Raw genomic sequence first — 20,422 nt, 5'->3', positions numbered from 1 at the left:
ACCCTGGATTCAGGAGGACCTGAGTTCAAATCCGGCCTCAGACACTTAACACTTACTAGCTGTGTGACCCTGGGTAAGTCACTTAACCCCAATTGCCTCACAAAAAAAAAAAGACTGTATGGTAGGTGCAATTATTATCCCCATATAGCAGATGAGGAAACAGAGGCTCAGGGGTTTAAGGCACTGCCCGGGGTCCATCATATAGTAAATGTCCGAGGCAAAATTCAAATTCAGGTTTCCCTGATTCTAAGCCCAATACTCTATCTACTCTCAGCTGCCCTATTCTGTGCCTTCACTTTTCTAAAAGCTCTTTCAACTTTTCCACTCTCAGTCTCAGATGGCACTTATGGGATAATCAAGGCAATCTGGGGGTGGGGGACAGGGCAGAGGAAAAAGTCCCTGCCCTGCCCCCACACAGACATACACCCTGCCCCCCCCCCATGGTGAGAGCATAAGGACTCAAGTCAGAAGGAAGGAGTTTCCATGGAAGAGTCAGGGGAATCACAGACGGCACCAAGGGCGTGTCTATTTGCACATACGGGAGAGATCTTCAGATGGGTTCTTCCCTTTTTACAGATGTGAGCCTGTGAGCACTCCCTCTTCTCTTCCAGCCATACCCGTAGCCACCCATCCAGCTGTCTCTCTTTCTGTGACTTCTGTCCCTATGTCCCAATACATCCTCCCCAGAGGATTCACTGGATGCCCCGGGGGCCCTCCTTGGCTTTCCAGGGGATAACAAAAGAACCTCTGGGCTGACCATCAGTACTTCTGCCCTCTCAAAACATAACTTGCTTGGACCCGAAGAACTTTCATCTATCAGTTCTTCACCTGTAAAGCAAACTCTTGCCTCCTAGACATCCCAGGTAGAAACTTCAGCAGCTCAGCCCAGGGCAAGTTCTATCTAATGCTGAATTAGTGGAGGACAAATTAATGAGGTTTGACTAAACTATCGTATGCTCTGCTACCCTCCCCTGGGACCAGCCCAGCCCAGCTTCTGTTCATCTTGGAGAACAACACTCAATCCCTTTGCTAGCAATAATTCCCCAGCCTTGGTCTCTAGAGAGACCCCCTACCTCCCCTGAAGCTATGAGATCACTCTTCTACCCGCCACCACCACCTTCCAGCAAGCAAGAGAGAAACCCTAATATGCTGGGGTAAGCAACAAAGAACCCATTAGGAGAATATAAAGAAACTGAGGCATAGGAGGGATGGTGCCATGTCCAAGGGCTCCATAGCTACTTTTGGTCCATAGAGTCTGGAGTCCACTCCCAAGGAGGGGAGAGGGCAGTGGAGCTCAGAGGGTCCTGTCCTGTCCCTTCTCTAGGGACCAGGGTCAAAGCCCGGGAAGTCTGGAGCTGACTCCCAAGCAAAATCTTGCCCCGGGTAGGTAAACCTTAGGGAGCTTCCTTTTTACCAAAGACCAGGAAGGAAAAGGGAGTTGGTATAACTGGGAAAGCTTCCACAGGTCTGAAAGCCACCAAGACTTAGGGGAGAGAGAAAGGAGATGTGATCAGTCTTCTGCCTATTCTCAGAGTCCAAACAGAGAGTTGTACACAGTGGGGAAGAGGGGGGAGGGGGAAGTGGAGAGGATTACAGATCGATCCCCTCATCCCAATCCAGCATAAGTATGAAAGGATTTATCCTCCAACTGCTTCCATGTCCTCCCGCCCTCCAAGCATCCAGATTGGAATGAAGCAACGACCATGATGGACAACAAATTAAGCAACCTGGCCTCCCTCCCCTTTGCACCCTGAGACACCCAGAGTATCTTTGCTCTCCTCTCAGTTCCTCAGTATTCCCAACTCTGATTTCATTTTCATTTTCCTGGTCAAGCTGGCTTTGGCTTCAATCCACACACCACCCCCATTCCTGCTTTAGCCCAGTCCAGGGGAACTCAGCAGCATCTCCCAGGCAGACCACACAACTTGCTAAAATCCCCTAGAGAGCCAGCTCTGGCCCCCAGGAAGGTGGTGGGGAGGGAGGAAGAAGATGGCCAAAAGAGGAAAAAGGATGGGGGCTTAAGGCTGAGGAAGACAATTTGACTGGAGAAGGAAAAAAAGGCGAGGGGATGCCACATGTCCATATGTGTCTGAGCACAGGATGCAGGAAGGGAAGGGGAGAAGTGCTGCAGAATCACAGGATGATAAAACATGTCCCACCCCACTCCACCCCCAGGGCAGCCCAGTTTAGCTTGCCCCCTCTAGTCTATGTCTCCAGAATAGAGGGCAGAATGTTATGAGGTGGGTTGGGAGAGGGATAACTAAATGAGCCCAGATTGGGTACACAAGGCAGAAACAGGTCTCTAGCACCCCAGCTGTTGAACCCAGCTTCTCCAGCCACAAACGAGAATGAAAGGCAAAAGATGTGACAGAAGAAACCGCAGCAAACAGGGAAGGTTTTTCTTTCAAGACATCCTACTATTTATGCAAAAGAGATGGAGAGAGGCATGGAGAACTAATGAGAAAGAAGGAAAAGTGGAGAATGAGAGTGGAAGACAGAGAGAGAGAGGGAAACAGCACAGATACATACACATAGTTCTTTGAAATATGTGTAGGTGTTAGTGTATAGGATGGGGTGTGTGTGTGTGTGTGTGTGTGTGTGTGTGTGTGTGTGTGTGTGTGTGTGTTTGAGAGGCGGGTGAATGTTTTGTCATAGAAAGCCTGATGCTTCTCTGCTTAAAGAAATCTAAAAAGAGGTGGTTATTGTTGTTATCCCCAGAGACTGGGCTTAGTCAACACCTTTATAATGGTCTGGAGGACAAAGGGACCAAGGAATCTCCAGGTTTTCTGGGCAGTCCATACTCTTCTGGGTGATCTCAGTAAGTGAGCAAAAAAGGGAGAGATGAGCTATACCATGAAGAAGTAAAAGGGGGGGGAAATGGGAATTGGACAGGGACTTTCACTAGGTTAGAAAACTCCCTCTACCATTGCACATCAGCCATGCTCAGTAAATTTATGTTCTTAAAGTTTCCTGAATCATGAAGAGGTTAGATGATTTGTCCAGGGTCACTGGACCCTGTGGTGGCTGAGGTCTTCCCAACTGTATGGCCAATTGGCCAATACACTCTCTCTCTCTCTCTCTCTCTCTCTCTCTCTCTCTCTCTCTCTCTCTCTGTGTCTCTGTCTGTCTGTCTGTCTGTCTCTCTCTCTCTGTCTCTCTGTCTCTGTCTCTGTCTCTGTCTCTCTGTCTCTGTCTCTGTCTCTGTCTCTCTCTCTCTCTCTCTCTCTCTATATATATATATATATATATATATATGTATCTGTCTCTCTCTCCCTGTCTTTCTCTCTCACCCTTTCCATCTCTCCTCTCTCTCTCTTTCTGTCTCTCTCTGTCCCTGTCTCTCACCTCAATCTCTCTTCTCTCTATATCTCTGTCTCTCTCCCTCTCTGATTCTGTGTATGTGTCTGTCTCTCCATTATACCACCCACCTCTTGACAATACACTTAGAATAAAATACTCCATGAGTCTTCAAAGACTCTAAGCTCTCTGCCATGACTCCAGAAAGGGATGTGGGAGGTATCACAGACTATTCCCTAAAAAAGTTGATCCAAAGTGCTACTTTGGCTAATACTAGGCCAAGGGTGGGGCCTCATTTGGAAAAGGTTTGGGGGCAGCTAGGTGGCGTAGTGGATAGAGCACCAGCCCTGGATTCAGGAGGACCTGAATTCAAATCCGGCCTCAGACACTTAACACTAGCTGTGTGACCCTGGGCAAGTCACTTAACCCCAATTTCCTCACCAAAAAACAAACAAAAACAACAACAAAAAGCAAAAACAACAACAACAAAAAGGTTTGGACACAAAAAGAGAAACCATTTTCTCCTTGTGCAAGCCATAGAAAGTTTATATTTAGAATCTTGCCCATACTTCAGGTCCCAAGAACTAGAAAATATAATGGGATAATAAAGGAAATGGGCATGGAAAAACAAATGAAATGGAAATGGAAAGAACAAAAAAAAAACCTAAACATTATATGATAACAATGACCAACCTTGCCTCTAGAGAAGAGTTGAGAAAATGCATTTCCCTCCCTTCATTACAGAAGGGGGGGCACTGTGAGTATGGAACATAGCATATACTGTCAGACTAGGTTTATATAGTTTAGTATAGTTTATTTTTACTGAACTCCTTTTTTCTCTTTCTCTTTCTTTTTTTATTCTTTGTTACAAGGGATGATGACTCTGGGTAGGGAGGAGGGGGAAGATATATTCAGAAATGAAGGTGATATAAAAAAACAAAATATATCAATAATAATAATAATATCTAATGTTTATATAGTTGTTTAAAGTTGGCAAAAAAGGTCCTTTCCTTAGCTCTTTCTTCTCTATCCCCTCTCCATGTTCCCTCTTGATGATTTCATTCACTCCTGTAGCATCAAGTGCCATTTCTACACAGATGACTCCCAAATGTTTCTTTCTATCCTCTCTCCCAAACTCCAGAGCCTCATGTCCAACAAGCTACAAAGCATGTCTGCCAGGATGTCCCATTCACAGATTAAACAACTCCAAAACTAAATTCCTCAGCTTCTCCTTCCTCCCTTAGCCCCTTCCCCTCTCACTGTCCCAATCACTGAGACCTACAATTTGAGTCCCCTTAGACTCCTGCCTCTCTTACTCCCTCAGGTAATCAATCACCAAGCCCTTTTACCTCTACAATACTTCTTAAATTCATCCCCTGTGCCAGTCCTGCTGTCCTCACCTGGCTTAGACCCTCATCTCTTCTCACCTAGACCTTAATTGGTCTTTCTTCCATATTCCCTACAATTTGCCCATCCATTCTTCAAATATTTTTATTGAGAGCTTTTGTTTCTACATCACCTTCATTTCCTAATACACCCCTCCCTACCCCTTCCAAAGACCCATCTCTTAAAAAAGAAAAAAAAAGTGGGCAGCTAGGTGGCGCAGTGGATAAAGCGCTGCCCTGGATTCAGGAGGACCTGAGTTCAAATCTCTGCTCAGACACTTGACACTTGCTAGCTGTGTGACCCTGGGCAAATCACTTAACCCTCATTGCCCAGGAAACAAAACAAAACAAAACAAAAACCCAGTTCATTAAACTAACACATTGAAAAAAATCTGACCTGATATGCAGCATAATCTCCTACCTGTGAAATGAAAGGAAGGAGATACATTCTCATATCTCTTTTGAGGGGGCATGCTCAGACACACACACACACACACACACACACACCAATCCATTTTTTACCTACCACCTAGTAGTCTTTCTCTTCATGCTCTCCTCAGACAATGTTATCTCTCTATTCAAAAACTCAAGGTGCTCTCCGTTGCTTACCAAATTAAGTAGGAATGCTAGATGATCCTGGCATTCAAAGCCCTTCCCTCAGGAAGCTTACATTCTAATAAGAAAATCAACATGCCAACAATTGTGCATACAGATAGATACAGACGCAGATATAGAAATAAAGATGTAGAAGCAGACGGAGAGATACAGTTAGAGACAGAGATAGAAACAAAGATGATAGAGATAGATGGTATACATGTGAGGTAGCTTAGAGGGAAAGCTCTAGCAGGGGGGTAAAGGAAAAAGCTTTCTGCGGAAAGTGAGAATTGAGCTGTCTTGAAAAAAAAAAGAGAGAGATCGAGATAAGGAGGGAAAGCATTCCCAGCATAGGGGATGACAGTCCCCTAAGGGCACAGAACCAACTGAGAGGTAGAGGAGCCTGTTAGAGGAGCTACTGTGGCTGGATCTCAGAATAAGTGAAGGGGAGTAAACCATGAGAAAACTGGAAGAGGTAGGAAGAGGCTGGGTGTGAAGGACTTTAATTACCAAACAGAGGATTTTATATTTGATTCTAGAGGTAATAGGGAGCCATTGGAGATTATCAAGTAGAAAGAGTGATGCAGATCTATTGCTATTGCTGTACGTCCTTTGTTCTCGAAGAGGACCAGTGGCATCAGGAGGGTGATGCCCTGACTTGCAAGTGAATTGAATTTAAGTGAGGCAGGACCATGCAAAGTCATCAGCCTTGATCTTTCCTCTAGAGTCATTGGGAGTCCAATGTTGAGACATAAGTTGATGACTGGCAATGGTCCCGACATAGACCTATGCTTTAGGAAAATCACTTTGGCAGCTGAGTGGAGGATGGATTGGAATGGAGAGAGACTTGAGGCAGAGAGACCCACTGGTGGGCCATTGCAATAGTCTAGCCATGAGTTAATAAGAGCCTGTACCTCTTATCTGTAATGATGATACCTTCCCTTGTGACCTAATCATTTGTGCATGTTGACACACACAGACATACAAACACACACAAATATAGACAGATATAAGCACTGACATACACACAGACACAGAGAGACACAAACACACAGAGATATGGACACAGATATAAACACTGACACACACAAAGACACAGATATGGATATAGATATAAGCACTGACATACACACAGACACAGAGAGACACAAACACACAGAGATATGGACACAGATATAAACACTGACACACACAAAGACACAGATATGGATATAGACATAAACACTGACACACACACATCCCATTTGACTAGAGGCCCCTTGAGAGAAGGTCATTCATCTTCTCTGACCACAGTGTCACAATGTTGGTGCTAAAGAAGTGTGGGTTGAAGTTAATTTGATTGAAAAGGCCCAGAGAAAAGGCAACCCAGCCCATGTTTGTGGGAGGACTAAAAAGATGAGGTCCTTCTGTCTAGAAAGATGAATGCTGAGGAGTAAGATCAAAGACTGGAAGATAGTGAAGAGGACATACAGAATGGATCCCCCTCTCACAGTAGTAGTGCTAGAACAAAGGAGGCTCCCTTCCTCTTAGACAATCTACTGAGAGTAATTCCAGCTTTTCTTGATAATCATAATTATATTAAAGGTAGCATTTATATAGCCCTTCAAGGTTTGCCAAGCACTTTACAAATATTATCTCATTTGATCTTCACAACCATCCTGGGAAGTAGGTGCTATTGACATCATTCCCATTTTACAGATGAGAAAATGGAGAGACAGAGGTTAGATGACTTGCCCAGGGTCACACAGCTAGTAAGTGCCTGAGGCAGGCTTTGAACTCAGACCTTCCCGATTCCAGATCCAACACCCTATCCATTGTGCCACCTAGCTGTCCCTTGAAGTTGTTGCCTTGCTACAAATACTATCTCATTTGATCCTCACAACAGTACTATAATTATCCCCATTTTACAGGTGAGAAAACAGAGACTGAGAGATGTTCAAGTGGTTTGACCACAGGGTCACATAGCTAGCAAGTATCTGAGTGGGATTTGAACCCAAGTCTTCCTGCCTCTAAATCCAACACTCTATCCAGCTGTCTTGATTACTTAGGGGCAGCATCAAGAGCATTTCCTTCTTCCATGGCTTCTCCACTCCACTCTCATATCTCAGTGACTCCCAAAAGCAGCGCGCCCACCCTCTCCCTCCGCAAATTCTCATCCACCATCCTAGGGAGAATCATCTAGGGTTGCAAATTAAATTGACTAATCTAAAAGAAGGATCACTCCAGGTCCCTAACATGCATGGGTCTTATGTTCCAAGGCTCAAGATTGCTAGGAGTCCCAATGTTCCTGGAGATTCAAAATAAGTTTAGATAAAATTTGGGATGACAGACTAAGGGAGACCAGAAGGTTCACTGGGTAATCCAAAGCCTGAGTGTCAGGGAAAAGCAGCATGGTGCTCCTGCAAGGGAAACAAAGAGGCATTTAAAGCCAGAAGAACTCAGGTTCAAGTCCCTGGGCAAGTCAGAGGTCTGGGATGTCAGATAGAGATGGGCCACTAAACTGTACATAAGCCTCCCTGTGGGTATGTGTTGACTTGAAAAACCATACATTAATGCTATCCCTGTTTTATTGTATTTTTATTTATGTTGTTAAATGTTCCCCAATGACAATTTAATCTGGTTCTGGATATTTATTGGACATCTCTGCCCTAGGCAACTCTTTAAGACTATATAAATTGCTCAGAAAGTTCCAACTAGCATTGGCAAAGAGAATTTCCTCATCAGGGAGTTCTACATAACAATAAAGCCAAAAGTCCAGGTTCCATGCATCCATGGGGAGGTCTGGTGGGGATAAAGGGCCCACCTCAGTCTATTCCCATTGTGTTTCCTATATACACTAGAGACTTGGCCTTCAGATTTAGCTTACTCTGGCTCCCTCCTTCTCATCTACTCTGTCCAGGGTTCTGGAAGCTTCACCCCCTCTGGATTCTTCCCTGGAGCAAGTGTATGGCACTAGACCTTGGGGAGAGGAGGAGGAGAAAGGGAAAAGGCTAATGCTCTGCCTTATCCACTCCACTCTCAGCACTCCATCATCTTCAGGACAGTCACACACCAAGAAAGCCAGGAAGCCAGTGTGCCCATTCCCCTCTCCACCAGTGCTAATCCCCAGAGCTAAGACCACAAGTAACAAACTCCCAGCACCTTTGGGGAATAGGGAGGGGGGACACTGGGGAGACAGGGAAATGTACCTCCCTTCTCGTCTCCAAGACACCACAGCATGCCCAAGTGTTGAAGTCACAAGCAGGGGCAGTGACAAAAAGACCATGCAATCAATCCATATCTCCTAATCGCCCCCCCCCAGCTGTGGACTAGTGGTCCCCCCCACACACTTGAGGCCCAGGAGGTGGGCAGAAAGGGAGGGAGGGGAGGAGAGCTGCACAGCATCCGCCTGCTACAATTGTCTCGAAATAGAGCCAGTATTTCTCTTCGAGCGTTCCCTGGGAGGCGGCTCCACGGCTCTTTACATTCTTGACTAAACGGTTATTATAAATAACAGCAATTTAACAAAAAAAAAAAAAAGCCCGCTTCTAACAGCCTCTCTAGAGCAATCACACCGGAGAGCACCTCTCCCAACAGGCGAGACTCTGGCTCCCTACTCCTAGTCCTACTCCCCACCCCCCTTCCCCAGAGACAGACACACCAAGACACTTGGCTTCAGGTTCCCTTCAAAGCCGCTGTTCCCTGCTGCCTTGTTTCTCTCTATCTCTCTCTTCTCTCTCATTGTCTCTGTCTCTGTCTCTGTGTGTCTCTGTCTCTGTTATCTCTGTCTTTTTTTTCCTGTCTCTGTCTGTCTCTGTGTGTGTCTCTATCTCTGATCTCTATTTCTGTCTTTTTCTGTTTCTGTCTCTGTCTCTGTCTCTCTCTTTTTTCTGTTTCTGTGTGTGTCTCTGTCTCTGATCTCTCTGTGTCTGTTTTTTCTGTCTCTGTCTCTCTCTAGTTGTCTTTCTGTCACTCCCTCCTCTTGCCATGTCTATCTCCTTTGTCCAAATCCATCATTGGTTCTTACTTCATTGTTCTTTCTCATCTATTTCCCTCCTTAGCCAAAGCCTCCAGGTTTCTCAGTGTCCCACACTGGGAAATATGAGAAGCATTCATTCATTCTGCCTTAAAGTCATCCCCCTGTCTTCAGTATTATCTGTGGAGGAACCTGAGCATAACTAGGAGAAGAATCCAAGAGTCCATCTGTCACTAGCCCCAGGCTTGGGGATCATCAGAGTCAATTAAAAAGCCACATCCAGGGGCAGCTAAGTGGCACAGTGGATAAAGCACCGGCCCTGGATTCAGGAGGACCTGAGTTCAAATCCAGCCTCAGACACTTGACACTTACTAGCTGTGTGACCCTGGACAAGTCACTTAACCTTCATTGCAGCACCACCACCCCCAAAGCCACATCCAACTTCTTGTCAATCCCTTTCATGTCTCCTGCTCCACCTTTCCTGTTTCTCTTTGAGTTTCCTCCTAAAATCTTCCCATTCATTTCCCCCTCCATATCTTTGGCCCTAAATCCTTCTTCCCTATTTCATTTCCCCCCTTTCTTCCAGACCCCCCACCCCTTCCCTGCATCCTCATCACTAGAGACCACTCCCCATTCCTTCCTCATTCACACTCCCATATCCTCCTTCCCCATCCCATGCCTTCCCATTCAACAAGTATTCATCTCTCTCCTCCTTCTCTAACACTCCTTCTCTCTCCACTCCCTGGGCTGAGAGCCAGGATCCTTCCACCCAAACTCCAGCTTTGCTACTAACTCACTCCTAATGACCTCCAGGTTTGGTCCAGCAAAGCCTCTCCCTGCTCCCCAACATAGGAAAAATGATTATACGCCCCACCTCCCCCACACACATATTCCCCGAACCAAAGCCAATGATAGGAAGTCAGGAGGCTGAGGTGTTTCACTATGGAAATCCATAGTTCATTAGAGTAAGGGGCCATTAACACTCAGAGGGAAAGATGAGAGATGTAGGGAAGAACAAGACTCAGGGGAAAGATATTGCAGAGAAGGGTGGGGGGAGGAAGAGACAGGAAGGAGGCAGAAAGTGAGACCTGAAGAGAAGAGAACACAACCCGGAGGTGTTGGGGGGTGGCAGTAAGGGGGAAGGTTGGGAGCCCCTGCTCCTCATTAGGAAGCAATGGGAATCATTGGGGTTGGAGTGTGAGACTCCCCTGAACAGGATTCCTGGGTTCCCACCCACTATTCCCTGCTACTTAGGGCCAGGGCCAGTGACTCTGAGGAAATCCTGAGACATGGTTTGGTGGGAAGGGGCTGAGAGGAGGAAAGAGAGGATGGATGAGGGAGATGGGGAAAGGTAGGTTGCCTCTGGGAGGGGGAGAAAGCCAGTGGAAATACCCATTTGGCTGGGGAGGGGGTAGGGAAGGAAAGGGAGGTTCACTGAGGCACTGCTATTAATTATTAAAGTAAATGGGAGCGTTTCCTAGCAGAGGGGCTGGACCAAGGCTGCTTACAGGAAAGTCAGCTCCCTGAGCTACTCTCAGCTCTAAGTAGCCTCCCTCTGCCCCTCCCAGCCTCTAGTACACACATCCCTGCCCCACACGTGATTTTGGAAGCCCACAATGGGTGTCTTTCCTCTGACCAAGGAGGAGAGAAGCCCGGGACTTTGCCAAAGCAGAGAGTTCCAGACTTAAGATTCTGAAATGGTCTCAGGTCTTCCAGTACCCAGAGTGCATCTGGTTTGTGTGGTGGAGGTGGAGGTGGGTGAAAGGTGATGAAAGAGGACAGATTACACATCCATGGGGCAGGGGAGTCAGGGGAGCCAGTCATGGTCATCCACGGTTCAATGACCCTGTTGAGGGAGAAATCTTCCCTGAGCTAGGGGGAAGGGAGGAAAGATGGGCTGAGTTTCTGAGGCAGGACCTGGGATAGGGAAAGTGGGGAGGAGGAAGGAGAGGGAAGGAAAGGAACTTTGCCCCAATAAGCTCCAGAAGTGGTCCCGGCTTCCAAAGCAGAGTCAGCAGTTAGGGACTAACGACCACACCTCACTCTTACTGTTTGTCAAGACTGAGAACCCTACTCTAGCCTCAGAAGCAGCGGAGGCACACACTCTCCGGGGTTCTCACAGTTCCATTGTTATTCTGAGACTCACAAAGAGACTCCCTCACAGTCCTCCTCCCCTGCCAATCACCTCATTTCTCCTGCTTTGAGAGTCTTCCACTCTGGCTCAAATATGTCTCTTCTCCACACCTTCTTCTGCAAACCCCCGCCCCCAAACATGGAGAATTCTGGGGCTACTGGGCTGTGCTGGGCTGTAGAGCAACTGCCCTTGAGGAACCAAGACCTAAGGACAGTCAACAGCCTGGCAGGCGGGAAGGACACCACACCCTGCCCCCGCAATGATGGAAGTCCAGGTAATGACCAAGGAGGAGACCAAGGCAGGAGGAGAGCATTCCAGACTCAGGACACCTAGGTCATTACATCCCTGTCCCTCACGTGATCACAAGCAGGCTAGGAAGGATCCCTTCAAGTTGAATGGATTCCTCTAGCAGAAATCCCCTTTTCCTTTTGAATTGTTCCAATAAAATTCATCAGGTACTCCACTCAATGCCGGCTTCTTTCAAAGCCTTGTGCTTGGTACTTGAAACCACATGATATGGGGATCCACTGAAGGAAGTGGGGAGGTTTTGCCTGAAGAAGAGGACACTTGGGGATGTGATCATTGTCTTTACAAACTTCATGTTTGCTTTACTTGGCGGCCCCAGGGGGCAGAATAATCACCAATAGGTAGAAGTTCCAGAGTGGTAAATTTAGCCTGACATAAGGCAGAACTCTAACAAAAGGAGCTGTTTGAAAATAGAAGGGGGGGGGCAGCTAGGTGGTGCAGTGCATAAATCACCGGCTCTGGATTCAGGAGGATATGAGTTCAAATCCGACCTCAGACACTTGACACTTACTAGATGTGTGACCCTGGGCAAGTCACTTAACCCTCATTGTCCCACCAAAAAGAAAAGAAAAAAGAAAATAGAAGGGGCTGTTTGGGGCAGGTAGTGAGGTCCCAGTTACTGCCAGTTGTTGGTTGGGGAAATAGCATTGCACTGTGCTTTAGCTAAGGGTTGAACTCCTAAAGTCACTTCCAGCTCAAAGAGTTAATGGTTTCCTGCCCTCCTAGAATTTTTTGGTTTAGCTATAAGACAGAGACAAAAAAATAAAACTATATTTTAAGAATTCCAGAATATGGGAAGAACCATGAGACAGGAGCAAAGTGTTATAGATGTTCAGAGGAACAAGAAATTACTTCCAGTGGGGGTGGGAAATCCAGGAAGACTTCCTGGAAGAAATCACATTTGACCTTGAAAAAAGGGAAGGAATTTTGAGTATGGAGGGGATATTTTAGGCAGAGGGAATATTTTAGGCACAGTTTTTTTTTGGGGGGGGTTGTTTTTGGTTTTTTGATTTTTGTTTTTTGGGTTTGGGGTTTTTTTTTGAGAAATGGCATGTAGTTCAGTTTGGTTGGAATGTAGGATAAAAATACAAAATCTTAGATTTGAATTGGCAAAGATTAGGCTGGAATGGAGGACAGAAGTCATCCTACTTCAAGGCCTCTTGTTTTACAGATAAGGAAACTGAGGTCTATCAAGTTTACACAGGTCATAGGTTAACAAAGGCAGGATTTGAACATAGGTCCTCAGACTCCAGAGCTAGCACCCTTTCTATCATACCATGATGTGAAGGGAAGCAACAGAACATGGAGCTAGAGAGACAGGCTGGGACCACATGATGAAGGTCTTTAAATGCCAAGTGTTTGGATTTTGTCTTTTAGGCAGTGAGGAGCTATTGAAGGTTATGGGTGAAGTGACCACATCTCAAGCATCAAGAACTACACCTCTAGCTCCATGTGCTGAATGGTTTGGAGCAGGGAAAGACTGAAGCAAGAAGAACAGCTAGGAGACTGCTTGAAACATTTCTAGGAAAGATTATGAAGGCCTATTCCAGGCAGGTAGCGGGGAGGGGGGGGGGTATAGAGACAAAAGCCAGAGAGAGCCATTACAAAGGAAGAGTCTACAGGACCTGCTGAGTGATCAGGTGGGGAGGAGTCAGAAAGAGCACTTCAAGATTTTGAGCCTGGGTGATGGGAAGGCCATTGGTGCTGTGGACAGAAATGGGCCAAAAGGAAAAGCAGATTCAGAACCTTGGGGGATGATGTATGCAGTCTGAAAAGCCAAAAGGCCATCCTGGTGGAAATTTACAGGAGGCTGTCAGAAAGACGAGTCTGTAGCTCAAGTCTGTACTAGGAATGGAGATATGGGAGCATGAGAAGCATTTATTTCTACCTGCCACTCTCCCACCCTTACCCTGTTAATGAGGCATCGGGTAGCACAATAGACAAAGCAATGGACTTGGAGTAAGGAAGACCTGAATAGCTGTGTGATCCTAGAAAAGTCCCTTAACCTACCTCAGCCTCAGTTTCCTCACCTGTAAAATGGGGTAGCACCTACCTTCCAGGGTTATCATGAGGGTCAAATGAGAAAACACGTCAGCTCTTTGTACACCTTAAAGCAATACACAAATATTTCTACCCGGGTAATGTGACTACCAAGCCTGATCTCTGGGTCCTTCTGAGCTCCCCAGCTATCTAGACCAAAATAGAGGCCCCCTTTTAAAACAATTGTAACATTTAAAAGAATTTGAGGGGGTGAACAAAACAGAGCCCCCAGATTACAAAATCCTCTGTGGGTTGACAGGATCTTTTTTCTAAAGTAAGGATGGCCTCTCTTCCCAGGTCAGCATGGTGGTGGTCAGAGCTTATGGGGATTTTAACCCACATTTCTATTCCTCCCTTCAACTGTCTCTGGAATGATGGGGAAGAAAGTCAGACTGCAAATGGCCAAGAAGTCAAAATCAGTTAATGAGTAGTAAAGAAGCAGAGGCCGGGAGGAGAGACTGCTCCTCTCTCCAGAAATGTGGTGGTGAAATGTAGGAGTGAGCAAGGACAATGTAACATGAGGGAGGATCTGAACTCAGAAAGACCTGAGCATATTGGTAGGCAAATAGGAAAGAGTCAGTGGAGAGGGTAATTAAAGAAGAAGAGATACTTGAAGGAGGCCAGCACCTGGAGAAGATGGCATGCTGATCCCCTTGGGGAAGGAGGACAGATACTTTGGGGCATCCCAGAGGTGAGGAGAGCATAGGGGGTAGGGCTCCATCTGTGGGGAGGGTCTCTATATGTGGGAGCCAACCCCTACTCAGAGGAGCTCCTTAGGAAGCAGTTGCCCCTACTTAAAAGGTCTCATACTTGTACATCTTGTCAGAGTTTGCAAAGTACTTTCCCACAACAAATTTTCTCATTTGATCCTCACAAAAACCATGTGTGGGGCAGAGCAAACATTGTTTACAAAGGAGGAAACAGACTTGGAGAACCTAAACGTGCCAAGGTCAATTGGCTATTAAAGCCACAGCCTTGGAGTCCAACTTCAGGGGGTTTCTATTCCACTCTAACACACAGCCTCATTCTTCCATGACACTCGGAATTCCTCCAAGCCCAATGTACCTCCTGGATGGAGACAATGCCCCAGATCAGCCCACCAACCCATTCACAGGCTTCTTTCCCAGTGGAGTGTGCCCACTCCTCCTCCTCAGCTCCACTTCTCTAGTGTGTATTGGCCTAGGTCACACTCGTCCCTATAGTTCTTTCAACAGCGAACATATAGAACATGAGTGGAGATGCAGACATGCATATGAGTAGGCATGATGGCAGATACCCATAGCTGTGTGTACCAAGAACAGAGTACATGAACTATGCTCGAACACCCCATAACTAAGCTGAATTTCCCACCCATCCTTTCCCCCTATCCTCTGAAGGTACCTGGGATGAGCAGAAAAGTTGTATTGGGAAAGGAGGCATGGGATGGGATGGGTGTTGAAGGGAAAGAATATTCCATAAGGGGGAGTGGCTTCTCCAGAGATGTTGGGGGAGGCAGCTGGCTAGCTAGGGTCAAGGGATTGGAGAATCTGGGCATAGTACCAAGGGCTCCAAATAGATATTGAATCTTGGGTATCTTGGAGGGGGGAATATGAAGAACCCAAATGTTAGCATCTCCCCCCCCCAAGTTCTTATTTCCCCCACTCAACTCATCCTGCCAGCCCTGGACAACACCAATAAAAAATACAAAATCTCCTTTAATCTTTTCAAGACCAACCTTTGAAAGCAAGTCTTGCTAAGAGAGAAACACAACCATGACTAGAGATCCATTCTCATACATACAAAAAAACCCCCAACCCTTCTCTGGTCCTAAAGAGAGGGGTCCAAGTTTGTTCCTAGGTTCTCCCCACAACCACCTATAGCACACACATAGACAGATCCTCCCTCTTACCCATCAGCTCTCCAGGATATCTAATCCTGAGATGAATGGGGGGGGCAAAAAGAAGGGAGTAGAGTAGCTTGAATGTGAAACCAAGTAGGTATGCACTTGTTTGTATATGTGACACCTAGAATGTAGGTCTATGTTAGTGTATCATCTGTGAGGCTGAGTGGTCATGAATATATGAGTGGGTATGTAAGTGGGTAACAATGGCAGGTGAGCAGGAGGGTAAGGGGAGAACTGAGTGTACACTACATGAGGGTACACTTGTGCTTGCAGAAAGTACACCAAATGAGGGCAGAGGTCCCCCACATATGGGGGACAATTTATGTATGTGTATGCAAGTAGATCCATGGATCTGAGTGAAAGTGAGAACATTCAGCCAGGCAAGCCTAGGGAATGGCAGGGTCTGTCCCACCAGCCTTCAGAAGGCATTAAGGAGCCAGCCCCAAATCAGCATCCTTTCCCCCACCCCCAAATCCAAAGCTGCCAGCAGTTCCTTTCAGCATCCCTCTGCCCTCTTGCTCCTAGTCACTCTCTGCACTTCCCTGCAAACCTCTAGCTCCCACACTCACTGACTGCAGGAGAGTGTTTCCCTTCCCTCTCTAGCCTCCGGAGCTCAGGTAAAACCCCAACCAGAAAGGAGAGAGCAGTTGACCCAAGTAAGAAGCCAGAATGGGGCTTGGGTGGGCAGTGGTGAAGAGGAGGTACACCCCTGCTGAGCCAAGGAGCCACAGGGCTAAGTCTTCTAGGGATGCAGCTCTCCTAAGCTCAGGGAGAACCGGCTAAAACCACACAGAAGAGGCCCTGAAAACCTGCGCTGCTTGCTGCAATCCCAAACCCTTTTTCCAGCTGCAAAAAGCATCCGTGTGAAAAATGCTGTCCAGTCTCATCCCTTCCCTCCTGTTCCTCTATCTCCATCTCCCCTAAATCTACTTCTCTTCCTTCCCACTCTCCATTCTCTACCATCCTTAAGTCTCTTAAGCAGGTGGTAAATGGGTGTCAAGATTCCTGGAGGGGTTCTCATTGGCTATGAGCCCAACAGCTCCAGCTCCCTGACACCCTCCCAGCACCAACGCACCCCCCCCCCAACCAACTCGGGAAACATTGGGCAGGCCATTGGGAAGAAGAGCTCCCAAAGAGAAGGCAGAAACTGGACAAGGAAGAGCAGGCAGTGTGTCCTAACAGGCTCCTCCAAACCCCCCCACCCCCATAAAGAGGGAGGACGGGGTGGGAGTAGGAGCAGAACGGAGAGTGAAGGAAGAGCTGTCAGAAGCTTAATTCCGGAATCCTCTGGGAGCCTGTCCATTATCATTACCCGGAACTAAGGGGGTCATGGGCCAGAAGGCAAGGGCTGGGGAAAACCGACTGGTCCTCCTGTCCTTCCACAGCCAACCCACACGCTACTACTCCAAATGCCAGTGGCAGGCGGGAGTGTCACCTAGGTGGGTACCCAGACCCAGCCAGATTCCCGCACAACTTCAAGAGCAGAAGGAATTAGGGGAACTGGGGGGGGGGTGTAGAAAACAAGCGAGGGAAAGGCAGCGGAGAAGGAAAGAGGGAGGAAGAGGAGTTGGAGAGCAAGAAAGAAGGGGAAACCTAGGAGAGTGAAGGGCGAGGGAAGCAAGGATCTGCGGTGCTCTTGTGATCTCGGCTGTTCCTCCCCATCCCAGTAACGGGCCAGGGCCAGTCCTCCTCTCTGCTCTTCGCTGCCCCTCCGGGATAGATCCCCGTCATTCAGTACGACTCACCTCTGCGCTGCGGTGGTGGCGTCCAAGATTCCAGTGCCCTGCATCCAGGAGCGCACCGAGCCGAGGCCGGCAGGGAGCGGCTCCTCTTTCAGGCTGAGCCCGCCTCGGGGCAAGGAGTCCTGCATGGAGAACATGGGACCGCGCTGCAGGCGCCGCTCTGCCAGGCGCCCCGACGGCCCGCACACCGAGCTCCGACGAAGTTGGGGAATAGTCCCCACCCCCACCCAGTAGAGCCGAGTATAGGCTGGACCAGGCCAGGCCGGGGCAGGGCAGGGCAGGGCCGGGCCGGGCAAGAGAGCAGCAGCGGGACGCGCCTGACTCGCGACGGCTTCTCTGCTGGCCCCAGCTCAGTGAGAGCTTGGCTCCCCGGGCCGCTCCCTCGGAGAAAGCCGACCCGCTAACAGCAGCGCAGCCTCCTCCCCCTGAACTGGGGGGCGGGGAGACAGAGGGATTCCCCCGCGGCCACTCGCCGCGAGGGGGGCCCGGAGCAGGGGAAGCAGTGGGGAACTGAAGGGGAGGGGAGAAGCAGCCACAGAGAGGACCTCACAAGGCAAGGATGCGAAGGCACAGGAGTCAGGGACAGGGAAAAGACGCTGGTGAGGTGCAAAGTGATGATCCCAGTGCTGGGCAGAGGGGACCCTGGATGTAATACCCAAAGAGGGCTCTGGGCGCGGGGCAAAGTGGGGACACGCGAACTGACACCAAGTGGGGACCCCGAGAGCTTTGTAAAGTGGGGAACCCCGAAAACTCGAAGCAAAGTGGGGAATCCGCGGGTGACGCAAAGTGGGGCTCTCGGGAGTGATGCAAAGTAGGGCTGGCTGAGTTGAGGTGCAGAGAGGGGAGCCCAGCAGGGAGGTTTGCAGCGGTTTGGGAGGAGAAGAGGGATGCGAGAGAAGGAAGCAGCGCGCTGGGGAGGCAGAGGGGAGAACGCAGAGGGGAGAGGGGGCAGCGCAGGGCAAGGCAGGGCAGGGCAGGGCAGGGCAGGGCAAGGCAGGGCAGGGGAGGACAGAGCGGCCGGCCTCGCAGGGCTGCCTGGCGCGCCGAGTGCGGAGCGCTGATTACCATCCGGAAGGCGGAGGCAGCGGGAGCGGAGCTCGGCGGCGGCGGCAGCGGCGGCGGCAGGAGCAGCAGCAGCCGCGCGTCCCGGGGGAGCGAGGGGGGGGAGTCAAGCCCGCCGATGCCGCCGCCGCTGCCCGGGCCCCGCCCGCCCCGTCGTCCGGGCCCCTCAACCCCGCTCGGGAACACCTGGAGCAGCAGCAGCAGCAGTCCGGCCGGCTCGCCCCGAGCCCCGGCCCCGGCCCCGGCGCCTCCCGAGGGCCCCGGGCCGACCCCCCTCCGCGGCCGCCGCCCGCCGCTCCCGGGGGCCTGGCCGCGGGCCCGGGCCATCCCGCCGCCGCCGCCGCCGCCGCCGCCGCCGCTCCCTGGGGAGCAGGGAGGAGGGAGGGAGGAGGGAGGGAGAGGGAGCGCCGGGCCCAGGGGACTGGGGGGTGGGAGGGGGGCGGGGGCGGGGCGGCCGGGCCGAGGGGCGGCCGGGGACGTGACATCATTGGGGGAGGAGCGGGAGGGCCAGGGGCGGGAGATGGGGCTTGGGGCCTGGGGCTTGGGCCAGAGCCCGGGCCAGGCCAGGGGGGGGGCCCTGGGGAAGGAGCCAACCCGCCTGCTGCCTTTGGCCAGGGAATAGACCAGGCCCTTGGGGAACAGTCTGGGAGGTGGGAGCATGAGCCAGTAATGGAAAGGGGAGAAAGGATAGAGGGATGGGGAAGGCGAAGAGAGGAACCGTGCAGAATGGGGAAGAAGAGGCTAAAAAGGAACCAGTTCTACAGCAGGAGAAAAGCTATAAGGTTGGGGGATGGGAGGGGGGCAAAGAAGGTGCATAGCTGGTAGCAAAGCAAAAGAAGAGGGACTGGAACCAGATAAGGAAAACACTAGATAGAGGATGAATTGGGGGGGGGGGCGGTTTAAGAACAAAGGACAAGTATCAGACAAGGGTCCCACTGAAAACAGAAGAAAATAGCTAGTTGGGTACCATAAGGCCAAGAATGAAAGAGATGGGTGATCTGCAGATAAACTCATCCTGGCCTAAAGTAAGGAGAAATTAGCTTGGGGATAGGTTCAACCTGAACCCATGATTTGGGGAGTGGAAGAAACTTAGCCCCAAAGAATGCAGGAAAAGCAACCTCAGTAATTTTTCCCTCTCCCCAACCAGTAGAATGGAGCTAAATCATAACCCTCCTATTACCCAATGGAATGGAGCTCATTCTCACACACGTACATATACATACATACATACACATACACACACCTCACTCTTGGCCAATAGCATAGTGGTCAGTCACACACACCCCTCTTTCAACCAGTAAGAATGGAGTTCATTTACCACCCCCTTCCCGCCCAGTAAGAATGGAGTTCAGCTATACCATCACCCAATTCATCCAATGGTATAGAGCTTAGTCAACCCACCTCTCACCCAATGAAAAGGAGTTTAATCTCACTCACCTCTCACCCACCTCCCAATAAGATAGCTCAGTTACACACAACCCTCCCACCTAAGAGGATGTCATGCCCATCTCATTCTCAATGGAATAGAGGTCAGTTATATATACAATACTGGCACTCTTTGGGGTGGAAGTCAGCCACATACAATCCTCTCAACCCAAAGGAGACATTTCAGTTGAACTGCAATCAAGTTCAGTCAAACACCATTGGGACAAAGGAATAGAACTTAGTCACACACACCCTGTCACCCAATGGAATGGAGCTTGGTTATAAACACAATTCTCTGACCCAATGGAATAGAATTCAGTCACACCCACTTCTTACTCAATGGGATAGAAGCTCAGTAACACATACTTCTCAATGAAATAGAGCTTAGTCATACCCACCTCAGTAGGATAGAGCTCAGTTACACACGCACACATACCCTCTACCCATTGGAATGGAGATCAGTTACCTACACAACCCTCTTAACGTAATGGGATGGAGGTCAGTTATACACAGTTCTTTAACCCAATGGAATAGAGTGTAGCCACATACCTCTCACCTGATTAATTGAACCTCAATTCTATGGAATTTAGGCAAAGCCCT

General features: G+C 49.1%; 1 protein-coding gene across 3 annotated transcripts in view; it reads right to left on the bottom strand.

Moving 5' to 3' along the window:
* EBF4 (EBF family member 4) overlaps positions 1-18,524 on the bottom strand; it is a 108,529-nt gene extending 90,005 nt beyond the window's left edge. For 2 of the 3 annotated variants that reach the window (XM_043969883.1, XM_043969881.1), the window contains exon 1: positions 17,339-17,519. In XM_043969883.1, coding sequence (XP_043825818.1) covers positions 17,339-17,472 — 134 coding nt within the window. In that variant the 5' untranslated portion in view covers positions 17,473-17,519. Of the gene's footprint in view, positions 1-17,338; positions 17,520-18,400 lie in introns of those variants that run through there. The other variant, XM_043969882.1, reaches the window with a different exon arrangement.
* Between the last annotated feature and the right edge of the window lie 1,898 nt (positions 18,525-20,422).

Source organism: Dromiciops gliroides, chromosome 6 (genome assembly GCF_019393635.1).
Source record: "Dromiciops gliroides isolate mDroGli1 chromosome 6, mDroGli1.pri, whole genome shotgun sequence".
NCBI classification, from domain to species: domain Eukaryota; kingdom Metazoa; phylum Chordata; class Mammalia; order Microbiotheria; family Microbiotheriidae; genus Dromiciops; species Dromiciops gliroides.
Note: the sequence above shows the minus strand (reverse complement) of the source record. Positions and strands in the feature narration are given on the sequence as shown.